At 34.4% G+C, this 20,602-nt stretch overlaps 2 protein-coding genes and 1 long non-coding RNA gene across 7 annotated transcripts in view; 1 reads left to right on the top strand and 2 right to left on the bottom strand.

The window, feature by feature from the left end:
* Positions 1-7,475, bottom strand: part of LOC142540903 (stromal processing peptidase, chloroplastic-like) — a 28,597-nt gene extending 21,122 nt beyond the window's left edge. The window contains exons 1-11 of the mRNA XM_075647363.1: positions 7,157-7,475; positions 6,709-6,873; positions 6,112-6,365; positions 4,576-4,774; positions 4,147-4,194; positions 3,856-3,963; positions 3,539-3,727; positions 3,144-3,440; positions 2,323-2,424; positions 1,389-1,523; positions 279-503 (exon numbers count right to left, since the gene is read on the bottom strand). Of these exons, the coding sequence (XP_075503478.1) occupies positions 279-503; positions 1,389-1,523; positions 2,323-2,424; positions 3,144-3,440; positions 3,539-3,727; positions 3,856-3,963; positions 4,147-4,194; positions 4,576-4,774; positions 6,112-6,365; positions 6,709-6,873; positions 7,157-7,351 (1,917 nt within the window). The 5' untranslated portion in view covers positions 7,352-7,475. The remainder of the gene's footprint in view (positions 1-278; positions 504-1,388; positions 1,524-2,322; positions 2,425-3,143; positions 3,441-3,538; positions 3,728-3,855; positions 3,964-4,146; positions 4,195-4,575; positions 4,775-6,111; positions 6,366-6,708; positions 6,874-7,156) is intronic.
* A 3,323-nt stretch (positions 7,476-10,798) lies between these two features.
* On the top strand, positions 10,799-14,437 carry LOC142540902 (uncharacterized). 4 transcript variants are annotated; one of them, XR_012819179.1, is made up of 4 exons: positions 10,799-12,210; positions 12,320-12,545; positions 13,350-13,740; positions 13,813-14,437. XR_012819179.1 is itself a non-coding variant. In XM_075647361.1 (4 exons), the coding sequence occupies exons 2-4, from the start codon at positions 11,686-11,688 to the stop codon at positions 13,107-13,109; spliced, it is 1,194 nt and encodes a 397-aa protein (XP_075503476.1). In that variant the 5' UTR covers positions 10,800-11,166; the 3' UTR covers positions 13,110-13,207. The 4 variants fall into 4 exon arrangements, 3 of the variants coding, with proteins under 3 accessions (XP_075503476.1, XP_075503475.1, XP_075503477.1); XM_075647361.1 differs by lacking the exons at positions 13,350-13,740; positions 13,813-14,437 and adding an exon at positions 12,667-13,207 and having other exon boundaries at positions 10,800-11,166; positions 11,686-12,210; XM_075647362.1 differs by having other exon boundaries at positions 12,077-12,210; positions 12,330-12,545; positions 13,813-14,430.
* A 583-nt stretch (positions 14,438-15,020) lies between these two features.
* LOC142539054 (uncharacterized) lies at positions 15,021-17,190 on the bottom strand. Of its 2 annotated transcripts, XR_012818795.1 has the most exons (4): positions 17,076-17,190; positions 16,824-16,924; positions 15,933-16,644; positions 15,021-15,469 (listed from the first exon to the last, which is right to left on the bottom strand). It is a non-coding gene; the product is annotated as an uncharacterized LOC142539054 (long non-coding RNA). The 2 variants fall into 2 exon arrangements; XR_012818796.1 differs by lacking the exons at positions 16,824-16,924; positions 17,076-17,190 and having other exon boundaries at positions 15,933-15,977; positions 16,086-16,683.
* Positions 17,191-20,602: the final 3,412 nt, after the last annotated feature.

The raw sequence follows: 20,602 nt of genomic DNA, 5'->3' as shown, positions 1-20,602 counted from the left end.
TATGCAAGTTAGAAATCAAAAATATATTATTCGCATAGGTTTTAGAAGAAACATAATTGTGTATATATGGGTCTTTTGGCACTTATAAACACTATTTTGTTCTCGACTAGAGATAGAAAGATTGCATGCCAAAGATGGTAAGTTCGTTGATGACAAATTATCACACTCTTTTATCCGATAAGATGAACACATTATCATACTTCATCATCGTGCAAAGCCAAAATGGTAAAGAGGCCAATTAGAGGAAAGGAAGTGCACAAGGACATGTGGCGAATTACCTCCTCGAGGGTTACAGTACCAGCAATTGCAACCAAACTCTCATGTCCTTGTCTTTGATCCATTACAGTATGACCCAGTGCATCACTTTCCATAATAAAATCTAAGTTATCTACTGATGATACATTGTCAATCATAGCTGCCAATTGTTCGCTGTCTTTTAATAAAGCATCTAGATAACGGGCCAATTCGCCATTTGTAACGCCAAACTCTTTAAGTCTTCTAACCTGAAAAGCAAGATATGAAAAACATAACCACCATATGAATAATATCATATAGATTTAAAGCCAAACAAACAGACAACAAAATACAAACTATTATTGACATCTTAGCACAATTTTCGGTCATAGCTTTCTCAAAAAAATTATATGCAAAGTGGAAGGAGTGTTGGGATGTAACCAAAATCCTACGTTGGAAATACATGGAGAAGATAATTGGTTTATATAGAATAATAGAAAGATATCTTCATTAATATGAAGTTTTTTTGGTAAAGTCCAAAAACAAATCCATAAGAGTGTAGGTCCAAAGTGGATACCATACAATTGTGGAGATATGTGAGTTTCATTACACAACAAGTATCAGAGTCGTGGTCTAGATCGAGTCATGTGAATGGAATCCTCAGATAGTTAAACGAAGGAGGTGAGGGCTCCCAATAAATGCGTGATGGGCTCTCGAGGAAGATGACGCTCCAAGTAATTCACGTAAGACGTATGCTTCCAACGCAGTGGAGATGAGTGCTTCGATGGGAGTGTGTTATCATCGAAGTGGAGAGGAATGGAGAGGATGGACAGATGGGTTTGAAGGGAGTCCCGGACCATGAGAAAATTAATGGTTCTTTGTTTGAGGGGAGGATTGTTTAGGATGCAATCAAAGTCCTGCATTAGAAACATATGAGGAAGATAATTGGTTTATAAGATAGAAAGATATCTTCATTGGTACGAGATCTTTTGGGTAAAGTCCGAAAACAAATTCACGAGGGCGTACGCCCAAAGTTGACAATATCAAAACATTGTAGAGATATGTAAGTTCCATAACACAACAAAGAGGGTAAAGAAGACTATGTGGTGTATCTTCACTTGGGTGAATGGACTTATTATATAAAACAAACATACCTCCTGCACAGCGACTTTGATTGCATTTTGCCAATTTCGAGCTTCCGCAGTCACCGTAAGAGTGGTAACTGTACAACCTTCTCTACCGGAATCACTATGGTCCAACTCCACTGAGGTAAATGGGGGGTTTGAACTCTGGAAAACACATCAAATAAGCAGTTAAAGCTTAAAATATCACCAAAACCATGTGAACTAGACCAACTATTATTTGGAAAAATAATGTTAATAACAGAATTCATAACCTACCCAAAAGCCAAGCAAATCTAGCCACGACTACGTTCTCCTATTTTATGTCATGGCAACTCAAATATAGATTCACAGAAAATTGCGCTGAGGGTAAAAATGACAAAATTAACCATAAGCCATCGAGCCTGAGGGAGATAAAAATCATTTTACTTATGTGGGTAGCTTCAGCTTTGCTTCTTTGAGAAACTACTGTCAGATTGACTTTGCATTGTCTTTAGAGTTTCAATCACTAATTGGCTAGCAACAGATCACAATTTATGGATTATGAGAAGTGCAAAACAAAGAAATGGCAGTTAATTAGTAATTTCGGGAATTGAAAACCGGGAACATTAAGAATATTCTTACTTTAATTAGTAATTTCGGGAATTGAAAACCGGGAACATTAAGAATATTCTTACTCATGCTTGCCTTTAGCTGTAGGCTCAAGAATAAACAGTAAAGAATGCTTAACTTAAACAATTAATGAATGAAGGCGTCAAGTTGGCACTTTTTTTTTCATTGTATGTATAGTTTTTCTTCAATGATAGTAAAAGTAAATGCCATAATTTCAAAAGCAACCATCAAATATATTTTCACCCCAGCTCCGAAAAGATGAAGTATGGCTTCTATCTTACAGTATAAATCAATTAGACGTGAACCTAGAGTTTACTCTTCATCACTAATCAAACAAAGAGGAAAGTAATGTAACCTTGTATCGTGTATTAATACGGAAATGCAAAGCAGAAAGAAAGATCCTCTTCATCAACACATTCCTCAAGTCACCATATGTACGGGCCTTGCTGACAGGGATCTGTAGTTATGAATAACAAAAGTGATAAAGTTAAAGGGGGAAACTTTAAATGTGACGGACTGGGTCACAAGACAACACTCGCATGTAATTGAAAGTTGAAATCTGTGATGGGTTTTAACATACAAGAAACTGAAACTGTGATTTTTTTTATATTTTTTGGTGGTGGGGGTGAGATGGGTTAGTACAAATAGATATCGAGCTAATGATGAGTATCTCATCATCCAAAAGAATAAGCAACAAATAATGCAGAAATGTTTGGGGGCATTCCATGTAATAGCATCCAAACACCGTTCAAAATTTCTCATCCACATCATTTGCTTTAATGGAAAGTGGCAATAAATGAGTACATGTATTTCCAGTTTTCCAGTTTCTGGCATGAAGTTATATTATGGCAAAAGAACACAACACAAATATAGACTATCATTGCTTCATTTTTCATGCCTATTGAGATGTGTCATCTGACTTGGAAGTTATGTTCAAAATATGATGCAAACTTGGGAAAGAATGAAAGGGTGTCTTTTTAATTTCTCTATCAAGCCCACCCTGCAAGAAAAGATGAAAGTAGAACAAAAGAAAACAACAGAAAGGAAGGCAAAAACTCTTCAAGGGAAATTTTAATAAAACGATATGCGAAGGAAAAGTATTAGTACAACAGTGAAGGAATGAAGATAAAAACAGATCGTGGGAAACAAATATTTATCCAAATCAGGTGCTGTCACCTTGCAAAACATATTAATTGAGAAGTTCTGAAGCAATTCATGCTGAAATATATGAGGTAGCTTCACATCTGTGTAGATTCCAGGAATGGACCAATCATGTTGAACAGGAGGGCGAACGGCATGTCTTTCCTTTCTAAAAATTTTAGACTGTTCGATGGGAGAAGATCTTTCATGAGACAAACCACTGGCCAATCCCATGGGAAGCTTAGGAACAAGGAAACTGGCCATTGCACCAAAGGCAGTTGGTGTAGGTGCAGCACCCACCTCACTTTCTGTTCCAGTTTGTCCAAAAACTTCCTGCAAAAGACCTGGCAATCAGCTAAAAGGCTAAACGTACAAGAAGACTAGCTCAAATTCAAAATCATAAACTGAAGAGTAAATAAATTATGACGTACTTCAATGTGGTCAACCGTCTTTGAAATGTCATCAATGTCCCCAACAATGTATAATGTCGCATTTCCAGGAAAGTACCAGCGCTCATGAAATTTTCTAATTTTGTCGGCATCCCATTTCTTAATCTGGTCTTCTAGTCCAATAGGAAATCTTTTACTCAACTTGTTCTCGGAATGCAAGTATTGCAACAACTACGCCAGCAATTCCAAGGAAGAAATTTTGAGGAGCAAATACATACAAATCAAAAGAAAAAATCTGGTAAAAGATGGCTAGCTAAAATATATAAAAGCTATGCACACCCATATCTTGTAGTGGTTACCTGGCAATCAACGCGGTATTCTATGGTATTCATCATTTGTAGTTCAGATAAAATTGCCCGTCTTTCTTTTTCAACTCGAGAAGCCAAAAATTTTGGGTGAAAAGCAATCTATGGCAATTTTAAAATAATATATCAGAGTTCAAACTCACGTGGCATCAAATGAGAAAAATCATATTGATAGTACAAGCAAGTGGAAAAACTCAAAGAACTCACTTGAAACCAATGCCCCAATATGATTAATGAAAAATGTCAATCAATTCAACACATAAAGAAAATAAATAGAAAGTATACCTCGTTCAGAGCATCCAAAACAACAGGCATCAAATCACCTTCAGAGTCCTAAAGATCAAATCTTTCATTATGGTAAGGATAGAAAAAATTGGCAAAAAAACGACAAAAAAGCAGAAGTGAAAAAACATCTATTAGAATTTATATTTGGAAAGTTTGTCGCAGTTATCTTATATGATAACTGATCCATCCAAAGATTTCTGGAATTCCAATCATCCATGATGAACAATTTCCTCACCATATTCAGAGCAATTTATTACTCTATGGAAGACCAAAATTGTATGCCCCTTGATTTGTCCCCTACTTTGTGTACATTTGATTTACATATATCGTAAAATTAATGACAAAGACAATGTAAACAAATTATGTATCAGGGCAAAATGATGTCTACAAACATCAGTTTTAATAAGGAGACCATAAAATTTGACAAACCTTTGTACTGGTTGGTGAATGGATGTGAAAAACAGTGTGATGAAAGTCAGTGTACGCATTAGATCTTGCCCCAGTTCCAAGAAGTTTTTCACGTTTCTTACTTCCAAGAAATGCAACATGTTCAATCATGTGAGCAATTCCTTGCTCATCATCTTCCTCATCAATTGATCCGACATGAACTTCCATGTGTGCCTCAAACCTATAGTTCAAAAGTGTTTAGCATTGCACCATGAGGGCATAAGAATTACAAGAGTATTTTCACATTGTAACATTGAGTGGTCTGGCATTGAAAATAATGAATATTTCCTTTTTAGTATTTTCACAACTCTAACTAATGTACCAAAGCATACATGTTTTATTAATGTTTTAAATCTTTCCTTGTCAGTGAATTTGCAATTCAGACTCGTGCCAAAACAATAAATGTTTTAATAGCATTTTAGATCTTTCCTTGTCTGTAAAAACACGATGTTTAGCATAGCCAAAGCAGCTCAAAATTAGTATTCACTTATATCCAGAAAAGAAAAGACAAAATTAGCTTTTTATTTTTCTTAATAAAAGTTATTGCAAATAAGCCTCCCATGTCCTTGCCCAAACATCTATATTTATGTTGATGCTCCATTACTTTTGAAAAATGGTACAATCCCTTAACCCGCAAAACATCAACTCAAGTCTATGTATCTATTATCTATTAACAAATAAGGTCGTGAACCTATTTAAAATGGTTGCAATAGTTAACAGTGTAAATATACCAAGACTAAGGACCATCAATGGTTCATTCTTGTCTTTTTCTAATAGCATACAAAGCCTCCCTTCAACATAAATGAAAGGACATTTGATAAGACTCCTCAATACTATATAATGTGCTGGTATAGCCTACCCATTGAAAAAATATGCCTCCCATAAAGGACTTTCCTACTTTGACCACAATCTAAAACTTAGCATTATATGCATGCTCTGGAGGGTAGAAAATCTGTTTTGGAAATGGATTAGCGTTAAAAGCGTTGAATTCTCTAGTGCTAAATTTACTCTATCTAATCATACATTTTTCACTTGGCCAGGTTGTAATCTTATTTAAAGGTGTCAGCCAATTTTCACCCTCAAATTTGTAACCATATTTCCTTGAAGCAACATTAGAAGTTGTGTATGCTAAACCAAAAATGATTGCACAATGTCAATCTGTTAATTCTATGTCTTTGGTCTTACAATTAACAAAATTGATTTCTGCTTTTCCCTGAGTTCATATCAATCAAACTGTTCAGTAAGGGACTCAGAAACTTTTACAAAGATCTGGACTAGTGTCCTCACTCACCCCATCATTGTCATCTCGTTTTTGTAGTCATATTTGGAACTTGAGGGCTAGAGGCTTTACAGTCAAAACAACACAAAAAGGGAAAAGAAAATAAACTAATGAATAACAATTTGACTTAGTAATGAACATAATGGATGAAACCCAAATAATGATCAAGAATTATTATTCAACATTCATCATTAGAACGATTGTCAAAGGGGCTGGCTGTTACTGAAGAGGAATAGTACCTATTGGGAGGGACTTTGTTTGGCAAAATGAGGTAGCGAAGACCATTTTTCAGTTGTCCTCGATGCAATTTCGGGTGGGATGGAAGCTCAAGACGCAAAAATTGTTCATATTCTCTTCTCTCTACTTCTGAATCTAATGCATCGAAACTCTGTTTTTCAGCAACACCATCTGGCCATGTTGTACTTGCTGCATGTGGCTCGTTGGGGCCGACGGTGGCACATGAAACATGAAGTTGTCTGACATGAAGACCAACCTGACATGATAAAATGAGAGAAAATTCAATATAATATGCCATATTGTAAAATAAAATGATGACAGTTGTTGAAATTATCAGACTTCATAAACTAAATTTATTGCTTTAGTGACTGCTACAAGAGCATAATATATGATTAGCAAGAAACGTAACTACCATGTAAATCTCTTCACGGCCAATCTGACAATAATAGAATTATATCAAAGGAAAGCATCGCAATTTCACAAGAATGTAAGAGACTATGGTGGTAAACTGATTGGTGAAGTACAAGAGTAGGTCAACATATCACTCAGAGTACTGAAAAGGCACAGACGAGATTACCACAAAGTGGATGGTTCCTTACTTTATCTTTGTTTGGTTTGAGCTTTGACAAATGAAAAGTTGACTTGTCCGCAAAGAATCCAGAGGCGAAACCGTTGATTCCAATTTGCTTTCTTTTGCAACAATGGAAGCAAGATACTCGCTGACTTTCATGATTGGTCTCAGAATGATATATTTTCGATGTATTCTGCATCAAAGGGAAACAACGAGTGGCAAATTAAGTTTACTTGCAGCTTGCAAAGAGGAAAAGGCATCATCCAACACAGAAAAACCAAAAACGATTGCAAGACATCAACACAGCTAAAGCTAAACCATATAAATACTGAAAAAAAATTCATTCACTCCCTATGCGCCAAGAATAACACAAACCAAACTCCCCAATCCCGCGTCCCAACCACCAATTTTAGAAGGAGCTAATAAAAGGAGAAAGTTGAAAACTTTATTAAAGCAGTTGAAACAATAGAACAAACCTTATTGTTGACAAGATATGCACGGCTGCAGCGACGTCTATTCGTGTGGCGCCAAGCCACTGGTTTCTTTAATTGAGCCTGATTGAGCTGGGTTGTATTTGGAGTGAAATTGCGATTATCTTTACCATAGCGATTGCCTGCATAAATCGGAGCTAAAAGAGGTTTCGTGTTGAACAAAACTGATGATGCCTGCATATTTTTTGTCAATTCGAGTCAATCAAAATCCCCAAATTGATAGGACAATGTAAAATAATTGAGGGTTTTGGAGAGAAGGGAGGATTACAATGAAGTTGGGGATTTCATGTAAATAGTTCGTTTTAACGGTTAAGTTCAATAAATATCAGACTGCTTTGGACGGAGGCGGCGGTGTGCGTGGTGGCGATTTAGCCAATATATATTATATAATATAATAAATAATATTTTTTTTTGAAACAATAATAAATAATATATTATTAAATATAAAAGGGGAAAATTTAAGAAAAATAATTGGGTGAAAATTAAGGCTTTTCATTTTCACAACTACTTTATATATATATAAAATAAGTGCTTTCTTTTTCTTTTTCCTTTTTTTTTCTTTTTTTGTTTCTGAAATTAATTCTACATCAATTAATATAATTATTGATTTGACAATAAATTCTGAAGAATAATAAATTTTTAAATATATCAAAAATTGTTAAAATACTGGTCATCGGATAAAATTTACATATTTGACCGACACAATAAATTATTTGTTCCTTGAGTTTTTATTCATTACATTATCTAGTATAGATTTATACAAATAAGGGTATTATGGAGATGGTTATCTTCGGACTTTATAGATACTACTCATTTGGGTATTGTTTTTATCCACTCAACACATAACACGTGTATTGACTGATGAATTATGGTCATTTATTTATACATCATGATTGAATGAGTGGTCATGATTTATCCACTCAGCACATATATTATAAATGGATAAGAGCATTACCTATTTGAGTAGCAAGTTATTCTAAAGGTTTTATAATTAAATAAAATTGATTTTAGTTGTTAAATATTTCGAAAATCTTTCAATGGTACTCAGTCAACAAATTCTTACATTAATTTTGATACACTCTCACGCATTGGATAAAGTTGCCAATTATTGTTACCCAATTCAGACCCATTTTTGTTATGAAGCTATTATAATTATATTATAAATATTAAAATATATGTTATTTAAATATTGATAGTTGAATATCAAGAAAATTATATTCACTAAAAACACTTCTCTTTGTTTTTTTTGACGTGGAAACTCGTAGTCGACTCGCTACCAATTATGTGCACTAGGTAAATTTTCGAGCTAAAAAAATAGTTTGTAAACTATGTTAACCAGATAAAACCTATTAATAAGTTTTGTTCGACAAGCTTGCCCGAAAAAAAGTTTGTAGCGGAAATCAAACTCTTGATCATTGATCAAGTGTTCACCTACTTCACCATATCTGACTTTAAAAAAAAACTCTCTTGATATTATAGTTTTATTCAAATGCATTTGCACTAATATCAGATAGTTAGATTTTCTTGATTATTTTGCTTGATTTTTTTTTTCCCGAAGTACTTGAAATATTAGATGTAGTTTATCACAACTTAAGAACTACATATTAATATTACCAATAGAGTGTATATATATATATATTTCCCATAGATAAACTATGTATACGAATCCCTAGCTAATGCTAGTGTTTCTCTAGTCTAAGCTGTCAAAAACAAACAGAATGCTTAACTACTCCACTCCCTATACATTTTTATTTACTTCATTTCTTCTAGACCTTCTAAGTTTCTGAATCTTGGCATCTTGGACCAGTTCAGATAACAGCCTAATGATAATTGGGTCGGCAATGTAGCTTTTCATGTCGGTCGCACAAATGTCGAGAACTTATATTTCATTTAGAACAAGGTCCAAAGTTTGAAATGATATCCCATGTTTGAAAATCAATTGTAACAATCTCGTACTCCGACTAAAAAAATAAAATAAAAAATTTGGCAGCAGATTAGAATTTTCTTTACAACATTGCATCTTGTGTGCAGTGTGCTTATCTTTGCAAAGAAACAACTGAACAATATAGTTGTAGCGACTTTATTTACGAATGACTTGCACAGGTTTTCGACTTACTTATATGGTAATGGGTGTTAGAAAACCTTAAAACAATGCTTGGGAAAACTCAAATGATATGCTTCCTAATGCAAACAAATCTAGACCTGATATCTCACATAAGAATGAGGTATATTTATAAATCTAGACCTGATATCTCACATAAGAATGAGGTATATTTATAAATAGGAAAAACTGCATTTTTTATAATGTAATTTCGTCGCTTTCTGATTTTGGTCAGACAAAAACTTGGGTGAGACGATCTCACGGGTCGCATTTTGTGAGACGGATATCTTATTTGGGTCATCCATGAAAAAATATTACTTTTTATGCTAAGAATATTATTTTTTATTGTGAATATCGGTAAGGTTGTCCGTCTCACAGATAAAGATTCGTGAAACCGTCTCATAAGAGATATACTCTTTTGGTCAACTATGTTAATAAATTTTATTTTAGTCCTACAATTTCCTATTTTTGGTAATTTTAGTCTTTTTTTTATCGAGATTACCGATATAACACTCAAACGTTAGCGTCACATCATCATTGTATTGGTGTCACATCAATATCGCATCAGACTAAAATGACTAAAAAAATAATCTTTTCTTATAAACAAAAGTTTCAAAGCTCCAAGAACAAAACAAGATTGTAGGCTCTCAGAATTTTTTTTTAAGAAAAAACAAAGAACATTTGTTCTCGAATGCTAGGGACTTAGACGTCGATTCGAGCCGAATGAGCATTAGACTCTGTCCAAGTCTCTTGGACGTCTGAGTCGTAACATATTCGCTTGCTGAATCACAATGTGCATGTACAAGCTAAAATTCAGTAAAAAAAAAAAAAATAGATAAATAAAATATTTTTATTTTATTTTTATCACAATCATTATTTATTTGAATATTTTTTTTTCAAAATGTACATAATGAGAAAAGTATTTGTATATACATAAAATTTTTAGCTAAATAAAAAATATACAATTTATATTCTATATTATAAATTTATTTATTTAAAATTATTTAGATACTAATATTTTTAAAAGTTATAATCTATTTAATATATATAATGTAATAATAAAAACTATTTACAAATCAAAATTTTAACCAAATTATTTTTTATTTCTATAATATATCATACAAATATACCTAATTTAAAATAAAAAGTAAATGTGTATTTTTTGTGATAATAAAGGGAAAAATAGACACTTTCATTCGTGTGCTAATTTATCATTTAATCGATACTTCATCTACTAAATTACTTTTTCCATAAAAAAATACGTGTGTTCAATTTATCGAAAGTAAATAAATGTAATATGCATCAAATTATTTAAATTTATAGAGCCTTTTATAAAAAAAAAAAATTAAATATGAGATTATTATCAGCTTATTTTTGGATCAAATATCTTTGTTAGAAAGTTGAAAATTGTTGATTGTGGTATTCAAATTTTAGAGAAGAAGCAAGAAGAAATCAAAAGAATGACTTTGTAGAGGCAAGTGTTGAACACTTTCTTCTTAAGAAGAATTTGCCACTCACAATATGCTTACGCACCGTTTGGTAGTTGGGATTGGGGTAGGATAACACTTGTAATCAAGTGTTTGGTATCATTTTAAGTCAACCAGTAGTAACCATGGGCCCAGGAAAAGCGCACTATTCAACCGTGAAAAACCAAGAATTGAATCCCATTTCCACGAAGGTAGTGTCTGTTCTCATCTCCACAGTACGCTTGAAAACCTGTTTCTTTTCCACAAATACCCTTCGCCCTACTTAAACGAAACTTCCCTTTACTCACACATCTGCTCTCTTGTAATGAAAATGGCCGCCGTCGTCCTCGGATGAGGTTTATGACCGAATGTCCATTGAAGTCCACTTCCACGTCGCAAAGTGTATCTGAATTGCTTACCATTACCAGGTAAATTATGTACTGAAGAAAATTATCCTAACTTGTCCGCGAAATTTTTTTTTTTTGTTACAAGTTAATTATCTTTCCAACTTTTTCTGAAACAAAATTTCGGGAGCTCACCTTTTCTTCCAGTTGTGCTGTAACTGTTGAAGTCCGTCAGCGACTTTTGAGTGCAATCCAACATTTCATTCTAACATCGTATATTAAAAGTTTTATCTGATATAGTAAATTGTCGAACGCACGAGGAGGACGACGGCAACAGAGCATTAACCCCCTACTGTTTTGTTTTTCATTATTTCTTACTTCTCGATGGCGATTTTCGTCATTTTTTTAAACAAAAATCGTACTTAAATTCTTTGTTCTGTTCAATTGTAATGAAATGCATATGATTCCTCATACTCCTCAAAGTGCATAGTTGGCCAACACGCTTTCCCTTGAGTAACTGTTGTTTTAATAATTTTCTCTTCACATTCTGCTTTTGTCATTCTAAATTTGAATGTGTTGTCGTTGGTTGAGTGTTGTCGCAAGATGGACATGAAACGTAGAAACCTTCTACTGGGTGTAATGGTACAACAAATATTGTTTACAAATTTGTTGATGTTGTGTCTTCTAATCCGACGACGTCCGAGAATGGTTGCCCGTCGACATCGTGCCACTCGTAATACACCTGTTTCGTACAGCATGACACAAAGAATCAATGCTCAATTTAGCCATTTGAATATGATTATTGATGCGGGTGATGTTCAATGTGTGTTGAACTTGAGAATGAATCGAAATGCATTTGGAAGATTGTGCTATCTTCTAATGCACATAGGAGGACTAACAAATTCTCGGTATGTCCGCGTCCAAGAAAAGGTTGCAATGTTTTTGTCTGTATTGGCACACCATAAGAAAAATCGGGTAACCAGTCACGATTACATGCGTAGTGGACAGACAGTCAGCGCACATTTTCATGAAGTTATGCGTGCGTTGTTGAAGTTGTATACGTTACTTCTTGTGAAGCCTACCCCTGTGGATGAGACATGTGACACCGAACCTTGGAAATGGTTTGAGGTATTATTTTGTTCAAAAGTTGTTTTGTTGTTACATTGTGGACCACATGTGTTTGAGTTAAATTAAGTATTGGTTAACACTTATTGACCTCGTATCATAATTTTTAAAGGGTCGTCTAGGTGCATTGGATGGAACTCATATCGGCGTACACGTTCGTGCCAGAGACAAAGCGAAATATAGAACCCGAAAAGGAATTATTGCAGTTAACGTTTTGGGGGTTTGTGATCGAAATATGAACTTTATTTACGCTCTTACTGGTTGGGAAGGATCGGCCGCCGATGCCAGAGTTTTAAGAGATGCATTAACTCGGGATGATGCATTCAAGGTTCCAAGAGGTTATTTGTAAATAAGTTTCTCGTCTACATGTCTTTATTGTTTACATACGCGACATTTTTTATTTCATCATTAATTGTTCCTCGTGACACTCTAATTAATTGACACTTACTCATTGTGCAGGTTGTTATTATCTTTGTGACAATGGATACGCTAATGTGGAGGGTTTCTTGACTCCGTACAGACGAGTAAGATATCATAGGGATGCCTGGGGTAATCGTGCATCAGCACCACAAGATCACAAGGAGTTATTTAATTGGAGGCATTCACAAGAAAGAAACATTATTGAAAGAGCATTTGGTTTGTTGAAAAAGAGATGGACTATCCTTCGAAGTCCTTCATTCTACCCCTTGCATGTTCAAAATCAAATAATTCTTGCTTGCATTTTATTACATAATTTCATCCGTAATCAAATGTCTGACGATCCTTTAGAGGAATACGAAGAAGAAGTTGGCAGTCTCATTCATGATACACATAATGAGTACATAAGCAGTTTTGAGTCATCGAACGATTGGGTTAATTGGCGAGATCAGTGTGCGATGTCCATGTGGAACACCTACAATTAACGCCTTTTTATTGTAATCCTATGGAGTGGCACATCTTTACATATTGTATCTAAATGTGTCGTTGTACTTCTTTTCATAGTAAGCAGTGTTATTTGCAAAACTATCTTTCAACCAGCATATTGAATGTGGAACATTTTCCTGATTTTAATGTCATAGTTCGTGCTTCATTTTGTAACATTCGAATGTATTTCATTGACTACTACTGCTACATGTACTTATATAATGTTTATTTCGTGACAGAATTACTCCACGCATCTTTCGTGTAATCATGGATAGTGTAGCAAATTCTGGTAGCGGCACTGCGAGGTGCAAGAAACCAGACAAGACACGGCGAAGTTGGAGTGGCCGTGAAGAAGACGTGTTAATACAGTCACGGAAAGAAATTACGACCAAGGGTTGGAAAAGTGAGAATGGTTTCAAAGCTGGTTACTTGACTTTGTTGGAGAATGCAATGCAGACAACATTACCAGGAACAAATATACGTGGGAATCCTCATATAAATTCAAAAATACATGTGTGGAAAAAAACATATAGTAGTTTGGTGACGTTGTTATCGAAGAGTGGAGTCGGTTGGAATGACACTGATAACACGGTCGATGCTACAGACGAGACTTGGGAATCAATTGTGAAGGTATGTGTTGTCCAGTACTTACCTGATTTAAACAATTGTACCGAATACTCATTCCCTTCTTGATTGAGGCAGCATGACCCAAGTTTGAGAGCAATGCGGCATAAACAGTGGACGCATTTCAACGATTGGGCTGAAATCTTCGGAAATGATCGAGCTACTGGAGAGCAGTCGAAGACTTTTGAGAATGCTTTACAACAAGTTCTTAATCTTGGTGAAGAAGTTCCAAACGGAGAGTTCATTGGCGAGAATCGTACATATATCCCATTCGATGGTGTTGATGATTCAATATCTGAAACGCATACGCCAACGTCTAAAACTAATGCAGGTACGCCTTCTAAAAGTAAAAAAAGGAAGCACATTAGTGAGCATGATGAATCAATAGTCCAAGCAATCAACAACCTCGCTCACGTAACCAAAGACACGATGTCACAATTGATCAAGGAATTTTCCTCCGACGACAAACTTTCGGCTGTTCAAGATACGGTTTTGGAGGCATTGCAAGGTCTTACCGACCTTTCAGAAGATGAACAAGTTGCTGCAGCTAAGTTGTTATTCAACAACCATAACGACTTGGCACTATTCAAAAGACTTGGCGAACGTGGAAGGATTTGCTTGATTAAGAGGTTGTTGCGTGGCGAGTAAAGGTTACAGATGTAAGTTTGTTTTGGAACCGTAGTTTTTGATTTGGTGATGAGCCATAACTTACTTATGGGTAATGTTGGTTGAGAGGAATGTTGTATTTTGTTATTTTGGAGCAATGGTTCTAGAGTTGGTATGCAACCATTACTTAGTTAACTGTAATTGTGGATGAAAAGAATGATGTAATCTCTTATTTTGATAAGTGCTTGCATTTGTGTTCGACTACGCGAGTCAGTTAAAACTATTGTATGTTTTTTCATGTATGTAATATTTCTTCACATAGACTATTGCAATCTCAATGTATTTTATGTCATAACCTTGTGCATTTGCAGATAAAGTTGACTTATTCTGTACAGCTTTTTTCATACTACAAATTATTATTTTGCAATTTAAACTTCAAGATTGTTTAACAGACTGGTTGTTAAACTTTTTAATACAGTTACGTAATTGGCATTTTTGTACATTACATTAAATAAGCCTACAACTATTTCAACCTTCAAGTAATTCAGATAACAGAAATAACATTACAACATGTTCTAGGTTATGAATTTACATATGTGTCGGACAACAAAAACAAAAGTCAATTAACATTACCATTGGTTATTTACATACAATTACCCTGGACGTAATAAAGCCTTGTACATTGGAGCACCATACAACCACTTATACGTACATCCACATGGAAAACACATTACATATAATGTGCGCAAAATGGAGAATCGAGTACACAGTTGTACACACATTGATCCAAAATACACATTAGACAATCAGACTGTAACTTACTCGATCAAGAAAACAAAAGGATGGGGACATAACTGCACATAATACTGTGATAAACATGTTAAGCAGTGGAGTCATCTGATGACAACTCAACAACAACAACCTTCTTTGATCTTTGGTCATGGGATTTCAGGTGGTTCGCCTTAGACTCGAATTTGACACCAGCATTCAAATTCAGTGCTTTATTCATGGGCGGATCATGACACTCATGGACAGAAGCGGTGTGAAACAACTTCTGCTTCTTCTTACCGTTTTTACAAACAACTTGATGTTGAAATGCTTCAATTCACTACCAGCTACTTCATTGTCGCTGCACTTAAATTTCTCATCATCAGATATGAGATCAATGACAGGTACCTGATACTTGCTGCTCACAGTTTCTTCAGAGGCATTTTGACAAGAAAAAGACATTTTGCACGACAGAAAGAAGCACCATACAATATAGAGTTTTCTATAGTATCGAATCAAGCAGCCTTCATATTTATAACAAGAACAATTTAATGACTTCACTTCTCCAACTACTTGTATTCAATGATCTCCAGTTCCTAGATATTGATGTGATGCAAATCTGTAGTAGGTCAACACCTACGAATTATGTTGAAACCACAAATGCACCAAAAATATTTACACTACAACATGAACACAATAAATACAATTTCTGAACTTACGTTAACTCTGAAAATAGTACACAGTAGTAAATTCATTGGAACAAGTGTACTTAAGAGAAGCACACACTTTATCAACATAAAATTATAAATAAAAAAATGACGTACCAACAAAATTCGCAAGTATAGAAAATAAGTTAATGTTTTGCCAACCTGAAAATGAGAAACAACCACCAATAACTCCTTTACACAACTAATTTTAGTTAAAGAGAAGCGTGATGATTTTTTAATTTGAATGGACGAGGAACGAAAGTAACATACCTGCATCAAAGAATTATATGTGACACAATGAGTTGTGGTTCTTTGACATGCAGCGAAGAAGGATGAGCAGGCAACACTTTTACATATATAGTACTTAAATTTTTTGAACGAAACAGGGCAATTGAAGAATTAAATTGAAACACTAATTTTTAACATACGAACGAAGCTTAGTGTAAAGACTTCTGTATGGCCCCTAATTAATTTTCAAATCCTCCAATAACTTTCCAATCTCGTTGGACAACTTCTCCATTTTGATACCTACGTCGCGAGTCTGACGAACTAAATCAGACGCTTCGTTCAGTAGCTGAACTAATTTCTTACTTTGACTTGTTGTCGGCGCACATTGTTCAGCTGTAGTAGAAGTGGAGCTACTGGAATCATTAAAATTTGGATCCTCAACTGGTCGTCTCACAAAACTATTAAAGGCTTCCTCGGCAGCTTCTCTACTTTCGTAACCTTTGTAACAAGCGCCAGGAAAACGATAAACTTGTGCGTTCGCATCAGGCCATCTATTGTACACTCCGGCCTTCCTTCCCATGAACACGACGTATGTTTTTTTCTGCAGCAAAGAGAATATGTACTAAAATTTTAAAGCGAAATATGTTCGCACACAGAATACTTTATTACAATTAAACAAGTGTTTGTACTAAAAAGTATCCCATTTGAACAAGAAGTAATGTGCTACGACCCTCAACGCACACCCAAAAAAAGAGTACTCGAAGACAGAAAAAAACTCACCATCTCATACACTCTCACACCGACTGCGTCGTTGATGGCTTTCTTTTCTCCTCGGAAATAACCTTGTATGGTGTACAAGGACAAGTCAACGTTCCACGAACCTGCAAAAGTTTCTTTCCCTCAAAAATGAAGATTCAAAATTACTGAACATACATGAAAACTGAAACGATTTCCTTCTTCACATTTACACCAGGTCGTCACCTTATTAAAAAAATGGCATAAGATTTTTTTTGTAACACATTTTATCCTGACCTTTCTTTCACAGATCTACTTCGCTTCTACATCTGATGTGGGATGCAAGAGATGGCGAGGACAAGCATTGAGTGAGAGAGAGTAGTTACGGAGATCCGCAATTTGGGTGAACAAAAAGAAGAAACCTGCTATGTACAGTCGAAGGGGTAAAAATGAGAAATTAAATAATGTAGTTGTGTTTATCCTGGGAGAATAAGTAGTACCAAACAGGAATAAAGTTTAAAAAGTCATATTAAATTCCCACGTTTTCAACTTTGTTATCACTTGTATTATCTTTCAATTATTAATCTCATCCTACATATCAAACGGTGCCTTAAGGTTTGTGGCAATCTTATCCCAAGATACAACTACAACTCTTGAATAATGAGCACTCAAATATTTGAGTTCTATCACAAGGAAATGAATGAAACTCTCTCTTGAAGAAGAAGGAAGAAGAAAATATGCAAATATGATGTTATATGTTTGTATGTATTTTTGATTTTCAATAAATCAAACATTTAATGTTTTTCATGTGAAAAGACACGATCTTTCATTCATAGGGATGTCCCTTGGCCATTGTAACTGACAACAATCATCAAACAATGTCAAGGGAATGAAAAAATATCAGAAAAACTCGAAAAGACACGAAAAAACGCGAAGGGGCGCGTCCAGGCATAGCGCTGCTGAGCGCTCTCGGCAGGAGCGCGCGCGCCTACCGAGTGCTGCCGAGGCGCGGCCGCGCGCCGGGCACTGTTCATCACTGTTCACCGAACAATTTTTTTTTCTTTTTTTTTTCATTTCTGTCCCTTGCATGTTCCGACAACTCGTTTGAAGTTCTTTCAACATTCGAAGAACTCGTTTCGAGTTTAATTCATAACTACCGAACTTAATATTCGTTTTTCATTTCGAATTTTTTCAATCAAACACATTGATTAATTTGCTTAATTTTCATTCGTTAAGCATCAAAATTATCTAACAAAAATGATATATCACCACGAGATTAAGATTATGGAACACCATACAAGTTTCTAAACAATTTTAAATGCAGATTTAATTAATTATATCATTTTCTCTCTGATTTTTCAATGACGATTAAATTCGAAACCGGTATCTTTCGATGTACAATGAGTGAACCTTCATGTTAACGCAGTAGTTTACAAAACACGTTAGCAAGACAAATTTTTTCCTTTTTTAAATGCATGATAATGGTTCTCTAAATGAGCATTTATAATTGATCTTATTCTCCGTCATCTTTACACATCGAAATGGATGTCAATCGACATGGAAATAAGTCTCTTAAAAAATTTCTCGTGAGTCAAAACTATCATGCCACGAACATTCCTCGAATATTAGAACCAATGCCAACACAATTATGAAAAAGCCACGAAACATGCTAGAGGTGATCCCGACTAACCCCTCCGTCCAAATTTCCGCGACAGCGACGAACGGACTGTTTTCGCCAATTAATGACTCCTAAGACTCGAGTATGCAGAAGGGATGATAGCTCCCAAATCCTTAGCCACCAAGCATTCATTGGATTGTTCGGTTCGATCGGTTTTAACCAAAATAACCAAAATCTGAATGCCCGCCAAAGAGAAACCATTCCAAAATTCAAATTTAAATCTAAACAAAAACTGCTTAACGAATCATGCACGTGAACTGTTAATTTCCAAGAAAGTTCTTGATTGAATTTTAAGGGGGACACTTTCCTTGTACTAGTATATTTTTTGGCTGTGTTTGAACTGGATACTTCTAAGATCAAGCTGTGCTTAACTTCATCGAGAAAATGATGCAAAAAAGACAAAAAAAACATATATATATATATATATAAAGGAAAGTTCTTGGGAAGCGAATTATTGATGCATCGTTTTTTCTAGTTACATCCTACGGTTGTTGAGCATCCATTTTGAAAAAAAAATTGCACGTGAAGGCAGAAGGCCCCATAACTTGACCTTTTCTAAGTTATTATATACTTCTTTATTTCAAAAAGTACCTTTCAAAATTAACATTTAGTTTCTTGATTTGAATGAGAAGCCAATTATCCATCCAGTGGGCTGTGCTCCCTAGAGACAATGGGGACAATATTCTAATCCCCGAGTAAAAATCGAAACGCTCCGGAAATAAAATTTGTTTTAGAAAATGAGATAAAGTTACTTCGATCGACGATCAAGTCAAATAAAGATCGAAATAATATATAACTGCGTGTTGTATTTTCTAGAGGAGTAAAAAAAAAAAAAACTTATTTTTACAAAACTCGCGAAATATTTATCCATGCATACTGTATAGGTAAATTTAACCATTGGTAATTATATGAGCTTGCTTATGTCCAATTTGTGGAATAAATGCAATGGAAACATCATGAAATGTAGAAAGATGGATTTGAATATTTTGGAGATACTTAAGCCTACTCACTTGTATCATGTGATAACATCGAATACGTGTTGGCCATATTTTATTCTATATTTTAAATGGTTCAGATTTTCAATTTTCGTCTACAAGATTAAATTTATTCTCTAACGTATTGACTTGTCAACGTTTATTTTTTAAGATCATATAAATTTTAATTGATATTTGAGTGAGATGTTTATGACACGGAGTGAGTCTCTTGTGAGACGGTCTTACGAATCTTTATCTGTGAGACGAGTCAACCCTTCCGATATTCACAATAAAAAGTAATAATTTTAGCATAAAAAGTAATAATTTTTCATGGATATATGACCCAAATAAGAGATCCGTCTCATAAAATACGACCGTGAGACCGTCTCATACAAATTTTTACCTATGACACGAAGTATCAAACTCGAGACATCGTCTTCATTTTAGGTACATAGGTTCATAGCATATAAATTTTATGCAAGTTAAAACAAAATAACCTCAATATATTTGTCCAGAATGCCCCAATTATAGCATGTTCCTCTTTCCACTCGAATTATATGTCACGTCTCGTTAAAAACTGAATATTAAAACTTACTAATAATGACTTATAAGTTATTTTAATATTTTATATTACATAAAATTATACGAGACGTAATTAAGTGGAAACCAGTTCTAAAGTGCGTGAGTCGCACCTTTTTCGTAGTTTATTGATAGGAAATTTCCTATCCATTACATAATGAAAAAAAAAATGTTTGAAAAATAAAACAGAATTGCAATTTACTCGTAATTTAACCTTCTCGTCTTTTCCCAAACTCGTGCATTTTCCATTCATTGCACCCACGGGCACACATAAATAGAATTTTTTGTTTTTAATTTCATTCTTAATAATTAACAATCATGCATGAGCACAAGCGATGTATGATTAATAATATAGAAATGATAAATTAATATATGTGGATAACAACATGATTTATAACTCTCTTTTCATTTTTTTTTTTTTGTAAAATTTGAGTCAAATGTTATATTAAACAAAGACATGTAATAAAAACATGATTTATAACTCTAATTTTTTTTTGGTAAAATTTGAGTCAAATGTTATATTAAACAAAGACATGTAATAAAAACATGACTTATAGGCAATATCGGATTCAATCCTTATAATAACTGTGATA

Source organism: Primulina tabacum, chromosome 3 (assembly GCF_025594145.1).
Source record: "Primulina tabacum isolate GXHZ01 chromosome 3, ASM2559414v2, whole genome shotgun sequence".
Lineage (NCBI taxonomy): Eukaryota > Viridiplantae > Streptophyta > Magnoliopsida > Lamiales > Gesneriaceae > Primulina > Primulina tabacum.
This window is presented reverse-complemented; position numbering and strand designations above follow the sequence as displayed.

Excerpts from the sequence above, each read along its gene's own strand:
- LOC142540902 (XM_075647361.1), top strand. The coding sequence starts at position 11,686 with ATGGACATGAAACGTAGAAACCTTCTACTGGGTGTAATGGTACAACAA. Across the intron at positions 12,211-12,319 it reads AACCTTGGAAATGGTTTGAG|GGTCGTCTAGGTGCATTGGA; the intron begins GTATTATTTTGT and ends TAATTTTTAAAG. Across the intron at positions 12,546-12,666 it reads TGCATTCAAGGTTCCAAGAG|GTTGTTATTATCTTTGTGAC; the intron begins GTTATTTGTAAA and ends CTCATTGTGCAG.